At 46.7% G+C, this 22,677-nt stretch overlaps 2 protein-coding genes across 3 annotated transcripts in view; both read right to left on the reverse strand.

Moving 5' to 3' along the window:
• Nucleotides 1-1,273: 1,273 nt before the first annotated feature.
• Nucleotides 1,274-7,637, reverse strand: LOC119441327 (uncharacterized). The gene is made up of 2 exons (XM_049661170.1): nt 7,299-7,637; nt 1,274-1,581 (listed from the first exon to the last, which is right to left on the reverse strand). Exons 1-2 carry the CDS (start codon nt 7,552-7,554, stop codon nt 1,511-1,513), a joined length of 327 nt encoding a protein of 108 aa, XP_049517127.1. The 5' UTR covers nt 7,555-7,637; the 3' UTR covers nt 1,274-1,510.
• A 13,948-nt stretch (nt 7,638-21,585) lies between these two features.
• LOC125942913 (facilitated trehalose transporter Tret1-like) overlaps nt 21,586-22,677 on the reverse strand; it is a 132,555-nt gene continuing 131,463 nt past the window's right edge. For both annotated transcript variants that reach the window (XM_049661169.1, XM_049661168.1), the window contains exon 3: nt 21,586-21,919. In XM_049661169.1, coding sequence (XP_049517126.1) covers nt 21,603-21,919 — 317 coding nt within the window. In that variant the 3' untranslated portion in view covers nt 21,586-21,602. The remainder of the gene's footprint in view (nt 21,920-22,677) is intronic.

The following is a 22,677-nucleotide window of genomic DNA, read 5'->3' on the forward strand; positions in this document are numbered from 1 at the left end:
TAATAAAAGCCATAAATTCCTAGTAGCTGAATCATGAAATGCTTAAGTTGTGCATGTTTACATGTTTTCTCCACACCACACATAATTTTTAACTTTTCCTCTAGATGTCTAATAAAACGAATGAGCTTTCACATTACTACTTATTTAATTGAAAATTTTTGCATGCTCAAAAGTGTTTGTAGTGATAGTATGTAAATAAGGGATGGAAAAGTTTATTTAGGTGCTTTGAGTGAGTGCTCAACAGCAAGTTTTAACAACTGTAGTGAAATTACCTTGGTATTATTTTTATCCCTCAAATATGTCACACATTTTCACACCCATTTCATGTATTAAAGCAGGCTACCTTTATATAGCTGTTTTATTGAGCATACAAATTACTCTGCTACATTAAAGTAACATTTAGGTGGGCTACACTGTCATACACCATAAAAATGTGCTGTATTCTTTCATAAAAAATATTAATAACTTTGAATTGATATCGAGGCCATTTTTAGGTAACATTCAAATGCCCTGTTCTAGGTGTTCACTGAACGTAATATGCACAAGTCTTGCAACACAATGTCTGTGAGATGCCCAGATGTTCTAGAAAAATAAAGAAACATGTGTAGTGCATAGAAAAATGTGATCTGGATCACTGAAACGTGTTAAAATTCTTCAAAGTATGCTCAGTGTAGGTACGGGAGCCCAATACTTGATCACCCACGCAACAGTAAAAGCATATGTGAAAGACAATACAACAATAAATGTGTGTTCTGCATTTAACGGCATTTAACGCAAGTTTATTGCAAAAGAGCATAATCTGGACTTGGAGCGTTAGATTGTTATGGAGTGCTGCCCTTTAGCATGAATTTTTTATGCTGTTGTCTCTGTCCACTTGTGCTCATGGCCAATAAAAATTGTAGGCAAAGCTATACCGTGCCTAACATTTGACAGTTTTAAGCACCCAATCAAACAGGAGTAGTGTATAAGACTCACTGAGGGCATAGTTGGCACATGCTTAGCGTAGTTAGTGCAAAAAACAAACGGTTGTGTGGAGGCTAGTTGGTTCTTTAATACGGAAGCCAAATTGTGCTGCATAGCTGATACGAAGTACTCCTAAGTAAGAATGCTAAGGAACACAAGACGGTGCACAATCATCTTGTGTGTTTCATATGAACTATGCAGTGCAACTTGGCTTCCATGCAAAAGTCACACAGTACAAAAAAAAAAAGACAAGTCCAGTGTATATCTCTTTTTTTGTTGTTGTGCTGTGTGCGTGTGCTTTTCTTGTATTTTTTGCACTCATTATGTTAAAGGGAAGCAATGCTCCCAATTTCATAGCAGGTGAATATTGTGCACCTGCAAAAAAATTGTAGAAAAAAGCTATTTATAGGTAATATGTTGTGTTGACCTGTTGCATATACAATGCCAGCTTTGCAAGAAAATAAAAATTTATAAGCAAACTTTTATTGGCAGAACCATTACAGCAAACTACATGTCTGATTTTCCATCTTAGACAATAGTGTACAATTTACATAGAGGTACACACGCTCCTGATGACTTGATGGTAGTGAATGCACGCAGCTGTTACATCTAGTGGACCTGTACAAGAGAGGAAAAAAAGCACAAGTGAAGTACAAAGGATAAAAAAATCTGCCACTTGCACTCAAATATGAACATGTCACTGTGACAACCTGAGTGCTGCTGTGTAGCATTTTCTTATCCTGTTGGTCCCGGGCACAAGTCTTGTATGAAGCTGTCTTGTATGAAGCTGCTTAGCACAGCTTCATGACATGACTTCTCTATCCGCCATCCGAGAACACACTCTGTGGCGGTCAGGCTCCATTGAGAGACTTGCGGCAACAGGAAGGTAATGTGGGCAATGCAAGTACAGATTTTGGTTGCTAAAGCTGTATCAGACCAATGGAAAGCAAATTTTGTAACATACTTTAATATCCAAAATACTTGCGACTACTTAGAAGCAGCATGATCAGGTTTTCAAATAATACAAAGTGAACTTGCCCACAATAAAACCCACAAGAAACAAGTTCCCGAAGGATTGTTGATGCCAGCTGGCGGTGTCAAGAACAATAAACGCTGAAGGTGACGCTTTTTAGATGCTGAAGTGTGCCCATGCCAAATCAAATAATCGGCTAAAAATATGTTGGGAACTTGTTCCTTGCAGTTGAGCCTTAATAATCCCAATGCCGCAGGGAACCATAAAGCAGTTAAACAACTACCAATGGAACTATGTTAGTGCATTGCTATTGAACAAATAAACCTCTTAACAGCATTGAAGTGTACAAATAAATTGTAAATTGCCACTGGGGTTAGGTTATATTAGGTTAGTTTGGGTGAGTTGACTAGAACTAGTTCTGCTTCCTTCTCGATGAAATGGTGTCATACTTTGAAAGTAGAGTAGAATAGAGCTCGCTCTGCTTCCTTCACGATGAATGTGGCAATTCTTGGCCAGTAACGAGTTGAGTAGAACTAGTTCTGTTTCCTTCATGATGAAATGTTCCCGTCTTGGCCAGCTGAGTTGACTAGAACTAGTTCTGCTTCCTTCACAATAAAATGTTGCCCTTCTTTGCTAGTGGAGTTGACTAGAACTTAAAAGTGACTAGAACAATAAAAGAAGTTTCACATCACCGGGTTGTGCCAGTGTTTACTGGTAGCTTGTGGATACACTGAAACCTGATTAGAACAAGCAGGCCTATGTACTAAAATAGTTCACTATATTAGGAAACTCTTTAAATCCAAACTCACCTATAACGAAATGAAACAAAATTTTGCATTGTGTTCGTTCTACACGAATTTTTTGTCTTCAGTGGAAAATTAGGCCAGAGGTATCTGCTTTTTCGTAAACAAAACTACGCATAGTAGACAGCAATTTTTACTTCTGCTTTGAACAGCTTGCCAGTCACTAAAAGTAGTGACTCGATTGGATCTTACTTATAGTACACTGCTGGCATGCTTCCGAGCATTCTCACCATTTAGGCTAAAAAAAAGCCTCTGTTATGAGCAAGTGTTTGACACGAGTATTAGTCAGGAAGTTTTGTGTGTGCGATATAGAGGATAATTCAGTTTATGCTGGTCTGGTTTGTTATATTCAGGTTTCGCTGTAGAACTGTACAAAGAGAAGAACGCTATGTACTATGAGTATCGATATTTTCCTTGGCAGTAGCCAAACATGACTTAGAGCACACAATTACTTCGTTATCTAATTTATCCGCTAAGGGCCAAGGCATGCTCTGTGAAATCTTCTTGAACAATATGCGCAAGAAATGTCAAGTACTACTCCACCATATATCGGTTGCCTGCACACACAATGCAACTCATAAATGCAATCTTTTGGCCGCACACAAACAGTGAGAGAGCTTGTGAGTGGAAAATAGTCCATTTTGCCTTTTTGTATGCATTTCAGCAAATGTCTGCGCAGCATACTCTGATTAAGGTTTAAATTTTCTGTACTCCTATCTGATGCTACATAATACATATTTGCTAGTGCAAACAAGCCACAGTCAAGCGTGTTGCACTAGTTTTGTGCCCCTTTAGTGCAGATAGTCAGCTTTTGCGACTGTAACTTTAGCATATTACAGATTTACCTGACGGCATCAGAAGGAATATCTTAGTTAATTGAGTCATATACAAAGACTGTTTTCATCAGCATCAACATTGCTTACTGTAAGCCAGTGATCGGGGTTTCGGACGTGCAAGATTTGAATAAAAGGGCTTTTTACTTGAGTATATAGTAAACACTGGCCAAGAAGCACATCTTGAAAGCCATCCCAATGAGGAATTTTTGAATGAATTAAGTATTGTGCTGATATCGAGGTACCCTGTACTAAAGCATTTAAATCGACATCTGAAAGAAAGTAGCGTTTTGCAAACATTTAACATGTCTTCTGTCACCGTTGCAAGGCCTACTATATTCTTTTGCGATGACAAAAACTTGCGCTTAACAGCTTTGACTTTGTTTGGCCGTCCTCTTCTTGCTTTCACCAAAGGTACAAGCTTTGTACTATTCGAATGCCTGCAACTGCTCGTAGCAGTAATTTGGGGTAATGGAGCTGGTGTACCTTGTAAGCTAACTGTAATTTGATTACTAGGAAAGGTGGTTAAGTTCCTGAAGAATGCCTCACATGATGCTCCATTAGCTCCTTCTCACCACAATTAGCTAATACATTAGCAACAGCCTTGTACATTTCACAAAGTGTCTTGTAGGTGTAGGAATACTTTTTTTTGTGCAGTGTCCAGCTTCGCAGATAGCGGCAGCTGAATGCTGCTTGTCACTACTGGTGTGGCACTAGAGGCCATGCAGCTGGCGCTCAGGAAACAATCTTTGCACCACCTGTCCAGTATGCATGCTTTGTCGAAAAGGTCTTGCTGGGCAAAATGTCGAGCTGCTAAAATGTGCGCACAAGGCAAACTGTACTGATTATAAAAAGCACACATGCAACGCGTCAGGCATAATGAAACACTGTGCTTGGAACTTGCTGAAGCCACTACTTAAGATTTAGTAATGGAATTGACCAGATAATCTACTCCTTTAAACCGTTCATACTGCTTAAGAACTTTACCTGTGGCCTCAGAAGTACAATTACGGGACAAGGCTAGCTGAATTAGCTCACTGGCATCACTTACATTTAGGTTCAGCTTCATTTCCTTAAACTTGGAAAATTTTTAAGATAGAAAATCCGTGTTAATATAACTTACTAATGCTTCTATGGCTCGAACCAAATGCATGCTTGAAGTGAGATAACTTTTAATCTTTTGATTGTGACACTCAATGCGATTATTCGTGTTCTTACCAAATGTAGGAAGTTCTTGCCGATATGCATGTACCCACATTTCTTTACAGGAGTGCCAGTTCTGTATGTAATAAGAAATAAAATCTTTAGAAGCCATAGCTTCGAGCTCAGTAAGCCTAAGTAGTCCTGCATTGTGAAGGAATAAACGATTTTCTTTAAGAGAGGAAGTAACTGATCACGCTGGAGTCTAGCTTTCTCATTTACCTTTTGCTGAAAGCAGTGCAGCACATGCCATGTACACAGCAAAATTTCAAAATTAGGAAGAATTTTGGTCAAAATGCGTAGCTCATTCGTATCTTTATCTGTCATCACTACTCTTCAAGCCGACACAACAAACGCTTTAAAATCTGCGAACTTGGCAAACATAGCCTGCACAATTTCAGTTGTTTCATTTCCTAAAAAGGCATAACACACAAGTTTCCCGCGACTTCCACCCTCTTCAATCAAAATAGAGTACAAGATATAGCCTTCAATATTACTTTATATGTTCCGTCAATAAATAAAATCTCTGGATACTCTTCTAAAATCTCACGCATGTGCATTGTCTGAAGCAGCACAAATTGCAGGTTATTACTTTGATTCTTTTCATAGTGAATGACCCAGTTTGGATTATTTGCTAACAAGGTGTCTATTTTTTTCTAAAACCATTTTCCCGTGAGCCTGCTCGTTGCGAATAGGAATAGAAAACCTTTGCTTGTAATTGTTAACATCTTTCGTAGTTAACTTCTTGCCTGTTTTGTTTTTCTGACCAAAATTTTAAAATGCTTTGGGCCAATCAAATCATTTGGCAAAATCAAAGAATTCTGCCTTCTGAATCAGTTGCAAACTAAACGCGATTACGCTTAGTTTGCAGCTTGGTTATTTTATAGTGCAGAGTAGGCGATTTGCACAGGCTTACAGATACTGCCATTTCACAACCAGCACCATTGCATGCTTGCTTGGATCGCTTTCCTGTGCCTCATGGTTTTATGGCACGACCATGAACACAGCAGTATGAAATCCTAATATACTCAAACGCTTTATATTCTGTTGCAAATGGACTTCAGTGAGACTTATTTATTTTGACGCTGTGCTTGCCCTCCCTGCACCACTCATTAAAGCTTTACCTAAAAGAAATAAAATTATCAAATGTTGCATTTAAATAAACTTTGCTGCCTCCACCACGCAATACATTCACAAGGTTAGGAACTCTGGTTGTGTAGGCACCAGCTCCTTCACAAACAGCCTGGGCATCAGAGCTGGCAGGCCTGCAGCTGGATGTCAAAGCATCCTCACCACACCCAAGTCGTGTGGAAGCAATGCAACCAGCTTTTTAAGGTCACCAGCCTCTGTGCCAGGATTACTCACGATCTGCCCTCCATCTTGCATTGTTCATGGCCTACAGCATTTGCAGACAGTGACCTCATTTGGAACACCATTTATGACAGGTCTGCACTCAGCCATAGCAACTAACAAGCAGTCTTTATTCTGCCTGCTAGCCACATGCTGCACATTGCCAAAACTATCACAAATGGCATCCCCAGAGGCACTGGATTGTCCTTCAAGCTTGCTACCAGAGACAGTAGAGCGAGTGAGTGAGTGATAACTTTATTATTAGAAGGGGTGAGGGAGACTAAGCCACGTAGGCTGCCAGGCTGTGCTTCACGATGGCGTCTTCAGCTCGTGCCAGGATCCGTGTCTGGATGTCTCGGTCGGTGCTGGAGAGAAGGGCCTCCCATTGTTCGTTGGTTGGGGGTGGCGAGACGAGGTCGGCGGGCGGGGGATCTTCCTGGCAGCCTCAGAGAATGTGGTTCAACGAGGCAATGTCGCCACACAGGCAGTAGCGTGGATGGAGAAGAAGCAGACTCAGACTTTCCACTGCCAATGTGTGTCTGCTTCTGGCTTACAACTGCTGTCAAAGGTGAAGCGAACTTCAAGAACTTGGCAGCTGTTGCAGCAAGAATTTTGCCTTCCCTGTCTGCAGCCAGGTCGCAGCTCCATTCTTGCTTGCACAGTACCGCAGCCTTCTGCCACCGCCTCTTCGATACTAACTGTCACCACTCACTGTTTCCACTCACTGTCACCACACTGGAAGACAGCCTCTGGCACACCGGCTTCTCAAGCACTGGCCTCTCCTTCTCCAACAGAAGAGCACATAACATGAGCACTCTCATGCTTCTGTGTGGCTCTCCTAGTTCTCCTGACACAAGTGGTGCTTGCATCTCGACCAGGGATCATTGGCTCACCAGACTTCTGTTTGGCTTTTCCCCTGCTTGGTACACTTGTGCCATGGAAAATGGGGGAAGGCAGGCTGTCCCAGGTCCACCAAGCCTTGCTACCCTTGCAACGGACACGGGCACCGCCAACAAGTGAAAAGCCAGCACCTGGAAGGGTTCTGGTCGGCTGGTTGGTGTCGTGCCTCTGCAAGGGAGCAGTGCTGGCTTTCCAGACAGGAGCTGGTGCGGTGGAAGGTCCACTTGCTGCATGAGAAGAAATGAAAATATGCAAACCAAGTGGGGGAAACTCCACCTCGGTGATGGCAGGGATGCTTGTCCTGCCGAGTCCAGCCGGTCCATGAAGAAGGTGCCCGGGTCTCCTTGTAGCACTGTTGGATGTGGCTTCTCTCCAGATGGATGGACAGGGTGCAGGCCACCTGGTACAGGTACTCTGTCAGCACCTTGTTACCAAAGCGGCTCGGGTGGACACCATCTCTGCTCAGGCAGCTGGGCCAGTCATCAACGAGACCACCCAGGACAGTGAAGCCACCCTCGTGGCAGTACTGCATCAGGGCAGCATTAACCTTTATGTAGTTGTCAGACGAATGACAAAAAAAGCTACATGCACCATGGGATTCCTTTGAATGATCCCCTGAGCGAGCTGGCGATACTTGTCGATGCACACACTGACACTGTCAACAGTATTGTTAGTGCCAACGTGCACGACGACAACAAAACCAGCTAGCAATCATTGACAGCAAATGCTCAATCCTTATTCCTCTATGCGCGGCAACACTGACTGATAAACTACGACGCGATGGGAAATACTGGTCCACGTCGCCGCACAGCCGAGTCACCATCGAGTTGCCGGCAACCAAAACACTTATTTTGCAAGCAGTACAATCCAAAATGACAACGAGAAGAAGAAAAGAAATAAAATGAGCAATGATTATATAACGCTAGCAAATATAAAATAACGCTGCAATGCAGCTTTCGCGCATAGAAGGACCCTGGCGCATATAAAACGATGATGTTGAAGGCTTACGAGGATGCAGCAGAACCAGGCCTTGGGACCAGCAGAAAAGCACGACCCGCAAACGCGGCTGACGGGATGATGCGTACTGATGCTTTGAATGGTCACGTGCGAACAAAGAATCAAACATAAAGTCACTCAGCGTTATATCAAGTTTCGCGCGCGATTTAAACTGGACAATTATGTTTGCCTTGTCAGGATTTTTTGTCGGCACACGATGGCAGGATTCGATATCGGAAAGTGCTATTTGCTCACCAATAGCAGTACCAATCTGTGAAACAATGTCGATGACGTGTTCGTTCTCGCGTTTTTTGACACCTTGAACTTCAACATTGCAGTTTCTCGAGTACTGTTCTTGATTCGTGACACGTCTTTCAAGCTCAGAAGCACGCTTTTCAAGGGTTGGATTTTTCTCCGGCGAGGGACCCCTGGCAGCCTAGCCCCGGGCAGCAACAGCCATAACCGTTGGACAAATAAAGTTTATTTCTATCCTACACCTGGTTTGCAAAGTTTCGTTTTCGATTTTCACTTAGCATTTTTTTGCAATTTCTGCTTCCAGACTCTTCTTTAATTCTGCCACAACACCGTGTGAGAATTCAAGGTTTTGGTCATGTTTTTTGCACACTACGGAGCTCACGAATTTCAATTCGCAAGTCTCTCTCCAATGTTTCTCTCGACGTCTTAAGTTCATCTCTGAGTTTATTAATTTCTGCCTTAAAATCTTCTTTTACCTTGGCCATTTCCTTGGCCATTTCACTCACACAACGCTATAGCAGAAAGCCGAAGAGTCTAAAAGAAGTATGTTTACAAAAACAGACAAACAACAAACTATGGCAGTGGCAACAACGGATGCGTCTAAGAAGAACCGGAAGATACTGTAAGTTTGCCGAGCACTAACCTGCACCAAGAACCAGCGGCGATTAGGCGAGATGCAGTGCCGTCGTCACCACTGCCAAATGTGGTCGCTAGCAGCTCTTGCAAGTCCTTATATGCGCTTTCTTCAAGTTGATAAACGCCGCCGCTAGTTGTCGCAGGTTCCACGTACTGCTGATGTTCAACTTCCGTCCGGATGTTATCTACACACGTCGCTGGAGGGCAGCAAGCAGTGATGCGCAGAAACGGAAGGACGTAGTGCAGCTGAACGATCGGAGACCTGCACCAAGAACCAGCAGTGATTAGGCGAGGTGCAGTGCTGTGATCACCACTGCCAAATGTGGTCGCTAGCAGCTCTTGCAAGTCCTTATATGCGCTTTCTTCAAGTTGATAAACGCCGCCGTTAGTTGTCGCAGGTTCCACGTACTGCTGATGTTCAACTTCCGTCCGGATGTTATCTACACATGTCGCTGGAGGGCAGCAAGCAGTGATGCGCAGATGGTGATGCGCAGAAACGGAAGGACGTAGTGCAGCTGAACGATCGGAGACCTGCACCAAGAACCAGCAGCGATTAGGCGAGATGCAGTGCCGTCGTCACCACTGCCAAATGTGGTCGCTAGCAGCTCTTGCAAGTCCTTATATGCGCTTTCTTCAAGTTGATAAACGCCGCCGCTAGTTGTCGCAGGTTCCACGTACTGCTGACTGTTCAACTTCCGTGCGGATGTTATCTACACGCGTCGCTGGAGGGCAGCAAGCAGTGATGCGCAGATGGTGATGCGCAGAAACGGAAGGACGTAGTGCAGCTGAACGATCGGAGACCTGCACCAAGAACCAGCAGCGATTAGGCGAGATGCAGTGTCGTCGTCACCACTGCCAAATGTGGTCGCTAGCAGCTCTTGCAAGTCCTTATATGCGCTTTCTTCAAGTTGATAAACGCCGCCGCTAGTTGTCGCAGGTTCCACATACTGCTGACTGTTCAACTTCCGTCCGGATGTTATCTACACATGTCGCTGGAGGGCAGCAAGCAGTGATGCGCAGATGGTGATGCGCAGAAACGGAAGGACGTAGTGCAGCTGAACGATCGGAGACCTGCACCAAGAACCAGCAGCGATTAGGCGAGGTGCAGTGCTGTCATCACCACTGCCAAATGTGGCCGTTAGCAGCTCTTGTAAGTCCTTATATGCGCTTTCTTCAAGTTGATAAACGCCGCCGTTAGTTGTCGCAGGTTCCACGCACTGCTGACTGTTCAACTTCCGTCCGGATGTTATCTACACATGTCGCTGGAGGGCAGCAAGCAGTGATGCGCAGATGGTGATGCGCAGAAACGGAAGGACGTAGTGCAGCTGAACGATCGGAGACCTGCACCAAGAACCAGCAGCGATTAGGCGAGGTGCAGTGCCGTCGTCACCACTGTCAAATATTGTTAACAAGCGCTGCTCGTGACGAAGCTGAGGACCGTACGGAAGACGACAATGCTCTCTGATGTCGCGCAGATTGGTGTTGCCATCTTGTATGTTTTGTATGCCAGTGGCCGAATTGTAAATTTCGCCCCTACTTCTACGGCCGGCCGTTCACAGGTATCACCGAAAAAAAAATTATGGGGTTTTACGTGCCAAAACCAGTTCTGATTATGAGGCACGCCGTAGTGGGGGACTCCGGAAATTTGGACCACCTGGGGTTCTTTAACGTGCACCTAAATCTAAGTCCACGGGTGTTTTCGCATTCCGCCCCCATCGAAATGCGGCCGCCGTGGCCGGGATTCGATCCCGCTACCTCGTGCTTAGCAGCCCAACACCATAGCCACTGAGCAACCACGGCGGGTGTTATCACCGACCATCATGCTTTATGCTGGCTTTCATCCCTAAAGGATCCTGCTGGACGTCTAGGTCGGTGGGCGCTACGACTCCAAGAGTACTCATACACCGTTGTGCATATGAGCGGCCGATTGCATGAAGATGCCGATTGCTTGTCGCACCATCTAGTATAGCCACCGGAGCTTCCCGACAGCTGCGAGTACGTGTACCTGCGTGCTGTCGCTTACTGCATTTCAGAACATCGGAGATGAGCAACGCCATGACCCCTACTTGCGAGACGTCACTGTCCGGGTGACTTCTGAGACACCTTCCCCTTCTCTGCGTATGTTTGTGCTGCAGGATGGCGTATTGTACCCCTACAATGTGAACCCTGACGGTCCTGAACTGCTCTTGGTTATTCCTACACATATGCGTCAAACTGTCCTCACACAGCTACATGATGTGCCTACCGCGGGTCACCTCGGTGTCTCTAGGGCGTATGACCGTGTTCGGAATCGTTTCTTTTGGCCCCGTATTTACCGTTCCGTCTGCCGTTACGTCGCTTCCTCTGAAAAGTGCCAGCGCCACAAGAAACCAGCAGTACTCCCAGCTGGCCGCCTTCAACCCCTTGACATGCCATCAGAGCCATCGTTAGGGTTGGTCTTGACCTTCTTGGCCCCTTCCCGCTATCTGCCTGCGGAAATGAGTGGACAGCAGTCGCTACCGACTACACGACCCGGTACGCGATCACTCGGGCGCTTCTAACTAGCTGTGCAACCCACATCGCCGACTTCCTGCTCGAAGACGTTATACTTCACCACGGCGCTCCTCGACAGCTTCTCACAGACCGAGGCCGCTATTTCATTTCGAAGGTTGTCCAGGACCTCTTGCACTCCTGCGCTACAAAGAACAAGTTGACAACGGCGTACCACCCTCAACCTTCGACTACCCTCGACACAGTTCTTCCGTACAGACCCGACTCATCCGAATGTACAGCCATCTCTGAAGTTGTCCGCCGCACCGAGGAATGCCGTCAGCTCGTCCGTTCCTTTACAGTCGTCGACCAATGGCAACAAAAATAACGACGTGACGATGGTTACCCGCATTGTCACTTTCTTCCGGACTCCCTTGTGTGGCGTTGGGTTCCTGCCGTTCCTGCTGGCCTCTCATCCAAGCTTGTCTCCAAATATCAAGGACCCTACCGTGTTGTAACGCAGACATCGCCTGTGAACTACATTGTCGAGCCTGTTACGCCACCTACGGATCAACGCTGTCGTAGTCGTGAAACCGTCCACGTACAACGCCTGAAGCCGTATTACGACCCAATGATTCTATGTTCACCATGAGTCGTCAGGATGGCTCCTTTGCTGATGGGGGCAATTGTAGTGAAGAGGAATGCCCGGCGCGGCAGCCACATCGCCAGTCGTCCGGGAGGCGCGAGATCGAGATTGCATGAGCTGCTCTGGTTGAGACACGCTGCCAACGCTGCCTGCTGCTCTCTTGTCCTGTGTTCAAATGAGAGGATCATGATGATGATGATGATGATGATGATGATGATGATGATGATGATGATGATATTTGGTGTTTTGTGGCGCAAGGGCCAAATGTGGCCAAAGAGCGCCAAGTTCAAATTAGAGGATTAACGTTAAGAGACAGGGAGAGAGCGGTGTGGATGAGAGAGCAAACGGGGATAGCCGATCTTCTAATTGTCATTAACAGAAAAAAATGAAGCTGTGCAGGTCATGTGATGCGTAGGATTGATAACCGGTGGACCATTAGTTACAGAATGGATACCAAGAGAAGGAAAGCACAGTGGAGGATGGCAGAAAACTAGGTGGTGTGATGAATTGAGGAAATTAATACTAATACTAATACTAATAATAATAACGTCTTTATTTGTATCCTATAAAAATACGCGACACGGGAGACCTGCAGTAAAAGCTGTCATGAATGACAGCTTGACAGAGCCATAGGCCCCCAATACAGGAAGCAGTTGCACATAACGACAAAAATGCATATAATACATGGCCACGTTTGAAATTACACTTCCAGAGCGTACAATGTAACGCACACAAATTGATGATGATATGATGATATGTGATGTTTAGTGGCGCAAGGGCCAGGTCTGGCCAAAGAGCGCCATGCAAATGATTATGAATATTTAATTGAACAGTGAAGTGGAAAGGATTGAACACGGCTGTATATGGGCCTAAAAGCAGAGTCGCTGTACAGTGCTTAAAACATAAATGTGTTAAAATTATGGCAATGGCTTTAAAGTGTCCTGTGAGACGTAAAACATGCTTTAAGAGGATGATTTTCTAAAATTTGTAAGTGCCAGTGGCACTGCTGCCTCATCAAGAACCTTGTGTGCAAGGCTTTGGAGGCACGTGCCATACAAATGGTAGTATCGCAGCAGTAGCCTCTGTTGAGAGGTCATGCTACGAATTTATCGGGCGTAGAACTTGTAGTGAATCAACATCATGTAAATAGTTTAAAAGCGATTTGCTGTTGAAAAATGAGTCCACATGAAGGAACATTGCTGGATGAAAAGGAATGTTCTCTTTGTAAGCTAGAGGAAAGTGCTTTTTTCTTTCAGCTTCTGATTCGCGGCACTCTATCAGGACATGTAGGACGGTCAGCGTCTCTCCACATTTAGCGCAGATGGGAGGTTCAGCACCAGACAGCAAGTAAGAGTGGGTCCCGTAGGTATGGCCTATCCTAAGTCGACAAAGAATTACTTCAGTTCGCCGTATTTTTGTTGTTGGTCGCCAATTACCCAACTGAGGTTTAATTAAATGCAGCTTATTCGACGTTTCAGTGTCCCACATTTGCTGCCAGTATGTCCTAATTTTTCTGCGGAGAAAAGGCTTCAAGTCTGTCACAGGTACAGATATGAAAGTGTTGCTAGCTTTCGCTGTAAGAGATGTGGCCATCTGGTCTGCCAGCATGTTCCCTTCGATGCCTTTGTGGCCTGGCACCCAGCAGATCACAATAAGCTGGTTAGATAAGTACGCAGTGCACAGAAGTGAGTAAAGCTCGTTGAGTACAGGGTTATTGTGTTTGCGGAGTGACATTAAGGACTTTACTACACTCAAGGAGTCAGTGAATATGATGGCATTGGGTAGATTGGTTTTCCTGATGCATTTAACAGCCGACAGTACTGCGTAAGCCTCCGCGGAAAAGATGCTTGTTTCCGGGTGCAAGACGTCAGATTCTGAGAAAGACGGACCAACGGCTGCATAAGACACGCCAGCATGGGACTTCGATGCGTCAGTATAAAATTCTGGGCATGAGTACTTTAGCTGCAGTTCGAGGAAGTGCATTCGGATGTGTGCCTCTGGAGCATGCTTTGTAACATGAACAAACGATGTATCACATTTAATGAGCTGCCACTGCCACGGTGGTAAGAGCTTTGCTGGGGCTTTTAGACGAGGTTATAAAAGTGGGACACCCATTTCATCACTGAGCTTCCTCACACGCAGTGAGAAGGGCTCCTTTGCTGTGGGTTGGTTACGGAACAGTATGGTGCAAGTCATATCATTTATGGTAGCGTAACACGGATGTTCAGGGTTTGCGTGTACCTTCAGAAAATATGCAAAGCTAGAGTATGACCTCTGCAAGGTAAGTGACCACTCGTTTGATTCTGCGTATAGGCTTTGTATAGGACTTGTCCTGAAAGCACCTGTGGCCAGGCGGATACCTAAATGATGAATCGGATCTAGCATCTTCAACGCGCACGGTGCGGCAGAGTGGTACACAACGGCACCATAGTCTAAACGTGTACGTACAAGACTTTTGTACAGGTCCAATATGCACTTCCTGTCGCTACCCCATGTGGTGTGGGACAGAAGCTTAAGGAGGTTCATTGTTTTCATGCATTTCGTCCTGAGGTATTTGATGTGGGGTATAAACGTTAGTTTTGAATCCAAGATGATTCCTAAGAATTTATGTTCACTGCTGACAGTGAGTTCATCTCCATTAATAAAAATACTAGGGGTTGGCGTTGCGCCTCTCTTCTTGGAGAAAAGCATGCAAGTACTTTTCTGCGTGTTCACTTTAAACCCATTTTCATCCGCCCATCTACATAACTTGTTTAAGCCAAGCTGGACCTGGCGTTCGCAGATAGCAAGATTGCAGGATTTAAAACCTATCTGCACATCGTCGACGTATACAGAGTAAAACATGGTGCGTGGAATGACTGTGTGAAGTGAATTCATTTTTACGACAAAGAGCGTGCAACTAAGCACGCCTCCCTGTGGCACACCGGTCTCTTGGGTGAATGTTCTAGACAAACTGTTGCCCACTCTTACACGAAACGTGCGGTCAGAGAGATAGCTTTCGATTGTGTTCAACATGTTGCCACGGACACCCATTGAAGAAAGGTCCTGAAGGATACCAAAACGCCATGTGGTATCGTATGCCTTCTCTAGGTCAAGAAATACTGAAATAAGGAATTGTTTATGTATAAAGGCATCCCTGATGTTGGCCTCGATGCGAACGAGGTGGTCTGTTGTCGATCTACCTTCTCGGAAACCACACTGGAAGGGGTCTAGAATTTTGTGATTTTCCAGGAAACAGATTAGGCGTCTGTTTATCATTTTTTTCAAAGAGCTTGCACAGACAGCTTGTTAGAGCTATTGGTCTGTAACTACTGGCTAGAGAGGGATCCTTGCCTTGTTTAAGTATGGGGATAACAATAGCTTCTTTCCAAGCAGATGGAATGTATCCAGCTGCCCATATAGCATTGAAAAGGGATAGAAGTGTATTTAGTGTTTCTGAGTGTAAGTGTTTGATCATTTCATAGATGATGCGATCACTACCTGGCGCCGAGTTGTTGCAACAATTCAAAGATGCGTGAAGTTCAGCTAAACTGAATGGGCGATTGTACGCTTCATTTCTTCCACATTTGCGTTCAAGGTGTTGTCGCTCTGCGTGTTCTTTGAATCGCAGAAAAGTGCTTGTGTAGTTTGATGCACTCGAGATTTGTTCAAAGTGCTCACCTAGAAAGTCTGCCTGATTTTCCAGGCTGTCACCTTGGGTATTTACTAGGGGTAGAGGGTGAGATTGTCGACCTTTTAGTTTATTTACTCGGTTCCAGACCTTTCTCTCATCAGTGTACGAATTAATGCTGGATATATACTTATCCCAACTATCTCTCTTAGCTCGTCGACGTGTTCTTCTTCCCTGCGACTTTGCTTGTTTAAAATTAATGAGATTTTCGGCTGTTGGACAGTCACGTAGCAGCCCCCAAGCTTTGTTTTGTTTTTTTCCTTGCCTTTTGACATTCGGCATTCCACCACGGAATGCGGCGTTTACTAGACAGTCCATTTGTTTGTTGGATGCATTTTGTGGCAGCGTTTATTATAAAACTTGTTAAGTAAGCCACATCATTGTCGATATTGATACCAGAAATGTCCCTGTCTAAACGTGTAAGTTGTTTGAATAGTTCCCAGTTGGCAGAGTCAACCTTCCATCGAGAAAGATATTGGGCGCATTCATCCTGTGTTGTATAATTTAGAACTGTCGGAAAGTGGTCACTTCCATAAGGATTCTTAATAACGCGCCATTCGAGGTACGGCAGGAGAGTACTGGATACTATGCTTAAGTCAATTGAGGAGTAGGTGTTGTGTGCAACGCTATAGTACGTCGGCTCCTTATTATTGAGCAAGCATGCACCAGATGAATAGAGGAAGTTTTCTATTAAGCGCCCTCGTCCATCGCAACGGGAGTCTCCCCATAGAGTGTTATGCGCATTTAGGTCTCCGGCAACAATGTATGGCTCAGGAAGTTCATCTATGTAATTTTGAAATTCGGTTTTGTGAAGTTGATAGTTAGGAGGAATGTATACAGAGCTGATTGTAATTAGCTTGTTAAACAACACCGCTTGCACAGCAACTGCCTCTAGGGGCGTACGAAGTTTTAGCTCTCGACAGGCAACACCTCTATCGACTATAATAGCCGTACCGCCGGATGACACGACTGCATCATCACGATCTTTACGAAAAATAGAATATTGTGGAAGAAAATTTGTTTGCGTATGTTTGAGGTGTGTTTCCTGAACACACAGCACCCTGGGACTGTATTTGCGAATGAGTTCTTTAACGTCATCAAGATTGTGAAGTAGACCCCTGACGTTCCATTGAATTATTTGCGTCCCCATATTGAAAAGAGATTTGTGCTGTGTGCTTAGGTGTGCAATACCTTAGATTACAGAGCCCTTCTCAGGCCCCGTAATGCGCAGTTTCTCTTTTTTGGAGCGGTTGAGAGACCCCCCCGCTCCATAGGCGCTGGATGCGCCGCTTGGCTGGACGTTGTGTCCATCGCCTCTCCTGAGGCGCTGGGCATCCGCTCTTGCGAGCGGTGTGTTCGCCTTGAGGGTCTCGCCTCAAGAGATGGGACCCTGGAGGCCACCAGCCCAGAGGTCGATGGCCCCTTCTTGTGAGTTGGCGGAGCAGCGCTAGCTGCAGCCGCCGAGGGAGCGGATGGCGTCGCTGGCGGCTCACTGCGTGTGGGCCGGACAGCCGCCGGAGGCCGTTGTGGCGCTGCCCCTTGATGACGCACCACTTCGGCAAAAGTGTTCTTGGGCAGGGATAATACCCGCCTTCGTGCCTCCTTGAATGAGATGTTTTCTTTTACTTTGATTGCGACAATTTCTTTTTCTTTTTTCCATGATGGGCACGACCGCGAGTACGCGGCGTGGTCCCCGTCACAGTTCACACAGTGGAGGGCATTTTCACATGATTCAGCGAGGTGTTCATTGGCACTACATTTCGCACACGTTTGTCGACCTCGGCAGTTCTGCGAACTGTGGCTGAATCGCTGGCACTTAAAACATCGCAGAGGGTTCGGAACATATGGTCTTACCCGGAGTTTCACGTACCCTGCCTCAATAGTTTCAGGAAGCACACTTGAACCAAATGTAAGTATTAGATGCTTTGTTTTCATCTCCTTTCCATCGCGCCGTAGCATGATTCTCTTCACATTTATTACGTTTTGCTCGCTCCAGCCTTCTAATAGTTCAGTTTCTTCCAGATGCATCAGGTCGTCATCGGAGACCACTCCACGGGTGGTGTTCATCGTGCGGTGCGGGGTAATTGTCACTGGGATGTCCCCAAAGGAGGCTAGGTTATGGAGCTTGTCATGTTGGTTCTTATCGCGGAGTTCCAATAGGAGATCGCCGCTAGCCATCTTTGATGCTTTGTAGCCTGCGCCAAATGTTTCCGTTAGACGTTTTGAAACTAGGAAAGGTGAGATCATTCTCACCGTCTTTTCGGGTTTTTCACAGTGGACAACGTGGAACCGAGGGAAGTTTTCAGTTTGGCGACCAAAAAATTTGAATAAGTCTTCGGTGCGCCCACGCTTAAGGGGGCGATCGGGTAACGCGGGGAAAGAAAAAGCCATGAAAAATAATGATCTTTCGGCAGGAACGCCAGCCACCCACCATGGAGCCCAACGAGGGGACGCTGTAGGACCTGTAGACACAAGCCCCACAAACGCCAGCTGTACGTTCCCGCTATAACCAAATACGTATAACCAAGGGTGGTTATGACACACAAGGTTAACCCTTGCTGCCAGGAATGTTGGAAGAAAATGGAAGAGAGAAGAAGACAGGAGAGATTGAAAGTGAGAGGAAAAGACGAAGATTGGAGAGAGAGACAGGAAAAGGCAACTACCGATTTCCCCCGGGTGGGTCAGACCGGTTGTGCCGTCTACGTGAAGCAGAGGCCAAAGAGGTGTGTTGCCTCTGCCGAGGGGCCATAAAGGTCCAAGCACTCGGCATCGGCTCAACCCCCAGGATCCCCTTTTCCCCGGACACGGCTCAGCCGCGCACGGTTAGACGCGGGAGTGTCCAACCCTCGTGTGCTGGGGTACGTGGTGGCGCAACTCACCAAACGCCTGCTGACGCAGACGCCCCTGCGGGGAACGCACACAAATTGTGATGAAATAAGGCAAGATGTAAATGCAAATTACAAGTTCACTCATGTAATAAAACAACACAATCAACGACGGAGGAGTCACAAAAACCATAAATGCAGTTTTACTTATCCGCAAGAAATAACAGTAATACATAAACAGTGATGGTAAAGAGAAGTACAATAGATAAAGCACACATTGTGAATTGAAAGAAGGGAAAACGGAACCATTCCCTCACCATGTAGACTGTTAGGGATAACGGGGTAGAGAAAGACTTGCTTTGCAGAAACGAAAGGTTAAGAAAGTGAAGGGGTAAAGTTGCAGGCGCAAGTTGGAATCAGCTAGTGCAAGACAGGTTGTAAAGGATGTTGACAAACGCGGGAGGCCCTCAAAAGTATTTTCACCCCAGAAACGTGGAAGGTCGCCGTTTCGAGCGTCGCAGAATGCAAAACCAGCGGGGGGCTTTGTTAGAGGGTCAGGAGGCGCTCTTCGGCCGCAGAGAACCCGCGTCCCCAGCCCAGTGCATCGTAAAATGGTGCACACGTGGTCTGAAGACGTGGGGGAGGGGGTGGCGTTGGGAGCTGTTTGGCCCCGAGGTCCAAACGGAAGCGCGAACGGGTGCCCTCTCGCGCGGTGCCTAAGGCGGACCACCTGCAAGACGTCATTAGGGTGTCAATGGGCATGTCTTGATGGCAAAGAAGCCATTTCCGGTGGCGTCGCGTAACCCGACGCGCGGGCTCGGGAGCGACGGGCTGGCATCAGAGGCGCAGTCCGTCTTTGAGATGACAGCTTTATGAGCCCACCGGAGACGGACCGCGTGCGGGACGGCATTGTGCATCGATGGGCGCGCTTCGGCGCGGTGCCCTTTATGGCATGCCGTGGGTAACTTCCAATTAAGGAACGAGAACGGAGCGCTTCTTTCACCGACAGTGTTCTGGGGGAAACGCCGGGATGTTTTAACATGTCGCAGAGTGGGAGTGTTTGTGCGTTGTTTGTTTATTTCTTGTTTGTTGTTTTCTTTCTCTCCCTCTCTCTCTCTCTCTGAATGTTCCGAAAAACACAGGGAGAGTGTAAGAAAAGTGGTGACAAGTGAGTGACAGCCCAGTTGACCCAATCAGGTCACCGTGGTGTCGTGATTTGCCGCGAGGGGATTTGGGAGGAGCAACCGAAGGGTTAAAACCGGGCTGCCGTCCCCTCACGAGGGTTCCGGACGAAGGAAAGGTGCTCTGCACTGTCGGCTCTGCCGAGTTAAGGCGCCGGTTCCAGTGTAAACTAAAGGTCTGGACGTACGAGCGGTGTCATGCACTATCGGCTATGTCGAGTGTTACGTCAGACTGCCTGTAAATAGCTGCCGATGTATATATTGTGTACATAAAGTCATACCTCCAAGTGCAAACGTCTATGGCGTCCCATCTCTGATGGAAGAGGAGAAACGACGACGGCGGCAGCAGAAGATCCGATCAAAGTAAGCTGGTCACGCCAGCTTGGAGCACTCTGTGTTAAAACAAACAAACGAGGGGGAGAAGTCAAGTGCAATTGGAGATGGCAGGGAGAGGCCTTCGTCCTGCAGAGGACATAAATATAGGCTGATGATAATGATGATATTCTTGCTCGGGCTCGTTATTTTGGGCCGTGCATAAATATTTATCATTTAATGCTTGGATGAGTTCCTCGTTTGTGCCCACGAACTCGTGGAGTGCACGTTTCAAGTTCTGCTGTTGCTCCCACCTAGTTTTGGTTGGTTCGATCAGGCATCTTAGGAGGTTCCATGCTGTCTTAGTGTGCAAGGTGCCATTAAGGGACTCGCACTTGGCAAGCCAGTTGTCCCGGGCCATTTTACATGTATATTGCTCCGCTTGCGTTGTAAGGCTAGCTATCCGAAGTTTGAGCTGCCTGTTTAATTTCTGGCCTTTCTATCGCCACGTTAGGTCCCTCCTTGCGCCACATAGCTATAGCCGGGGATGGTTGCTTGCAACTAACACACATGTGTTAGTTGCAAGCAACCAGAGAATTACGTGTGGAACAGTAGGGAGAAGCCTCTGAAGAGGACGCGTTGGAACGCAGGCGAGCGTGTCGGCGGCAAAGCATGCGAGAAAGAAAGCACAACAACAACATTTGTTTCATTTACCACACAAAATATTGGTGGTAAAAACGAGTTTACTGGGGAGATCGTCATAGTGTGAGTGGTATTCGTCGCAGTTGCTTATTTTTTAAATACGGCAGTATCGCTTTCAATGGTACAGTATAGGCTTCATGAGTAATGATTACAAAAAAATGGTACGCACGCTATAAAAGGGAGTTTCAGTTCTATTTTCTTTTTTTTGCCGCGATGCGAACGAAGCTTTCACCTATATATGGCGGCAGGCTGCTCGCCGCCGATCTTAGAAACCAGTGAGGAGCGGCCGATTCCTTTAGGCAGGCAAACGCTGCATACCTCCCTCTCACAGCATCGCTGATCACAGCTGGCAGTAAATCCAGTTGATAGCAAATCACTTGCTTGCCACGGCGGCAAAGACGCCCGCAAGTGTGGCCATGACAACGCTGGTACGTTCTGCCACCTTCGGCATGCCGCGCGCGTTTCTTCCGCTAGTGTGAACAAACGTTTCTTCACTCTCTTACATAAATAATTTTAGTGATTACGTGATAGATTAATCATTTACCAGAGCACTGTTAACAGTTTTTTGTATGCATTTTATTACGCTTAAGAGTAAAAATCCCAGTGCCTCATTGCGCGATGATCTTCAAGACTTGCTTCAAGTGATTAAATTCGAGTACTCGCTCTCCTGCCCCACAACTCTTTCAAGAGGGCACAAAGACTTGTTTAGATCACCGCCGACCGTCTTAGTTTAAGCGCGCATGTCACACTAAATTCGGAAGAAGTGAGCGGAATAGGAGGAACGTCGATATCGAAACACGCTACCAAGAAGAAATTTAGCAGCCATGCTGAAGATGAAAACATTGTTTGGTTCGGTATCGTGAACATGTAATTGTGCTCCCTTTCGACCTAGAGCCTGGTCGACTGGGTGGACGCGTCATCGCGCTCGCGGAACTGCCGCAGTAGAATCTGCTCGAGGCTGTGTCCCTGGGTCTCCGGAAGGAAAAAGTTCACCAGCATGGCACCGACGAATGTCACGGAGCTGAACAACCAGCCCATGCCAGAGAAGTGGTACGTCTCCCGCAAGATGTTGAACAACCAGGTGACGACCAGCACGCAGACCCAGTTGAATGCAGTAGCAGCGCCCAGGTAGAAGCCACGGTTCCGGCAGGGCACCAACTCGGCTCCCAGGATCCACACCACGGGACCGAGGCCAATCGAGTAGCCTGCAATGTGCCCGTGCACAAGGCGTATGAACAAAGTCCGGCTATTGTCACTGCGGGAAGTACGCGGCGACGAATGTCCAGGGCCGCGGTAAAAGCGGGGACGAAAAGCGTTATTATGAGACCACTCAGCACAATATATGTGAAAACTCCACCTATATTTCATTACGACACTATTAATAGCACAAAACAGCGAGGAATTTCTTTGCAAAGCGAACAAACCTATTGTCAGCGATCACCACATTAGAAAGTTTTCGTATGCGTATAGGGGGTATGTACATGACGTCATCCACTAGGAGCGCTAGCGGCGTCCGAGGCGGCCGCCATAAGTTCAGTCGCGAGTTCGCGCTGCCTACGTGAGCAGGCCTACGTCGCCAAGCAGCTACCAGTGCTCACGAACCGTCCAACGACTTTTTCAGTGTCCTTCCGACTTGGCTACCAGGTAGTTTGTCGTACGTCAACGATGCGCTTATTAAGCGCGCACGCTCATGGGTTGAATGAACCAGCAAGATCACGCTACGAAAACAAAGTGCGCTTGCGCGACTGTGTCGACCCGCTCGAACTCGAAGATGGGCTTCGTCGCGAAGTTGGACTACTGCCTCGCGTGGATCTCGCAGAAATCAAGGATGATTACCTTGTGCATGCAACGAGCTTCGTGACACGCGAGGAACTGAAAGCCTACAAGTCGATGGAAGGCCACAATTATCTGACAAGCAGGTGGCTGCAGCAGCTGTGCGTCAAAGTGCGCGCAGACAGCATGG

This window comes from Dermacentor silvarum, chromosome 2, assembly GCF_013339745.2.
Source record: "Dermacentor silvarum isolate Dsil-2018 chromosome 2, BIME_Dsil_1.4, whole genome shotgun sequence".
Lineage (NCBI taxonomy): Eukaryota > Metazoa > Arthropoda > Arachnida > Ixodida > Ixodidae > Dermacentor > Dermacentor silvarum.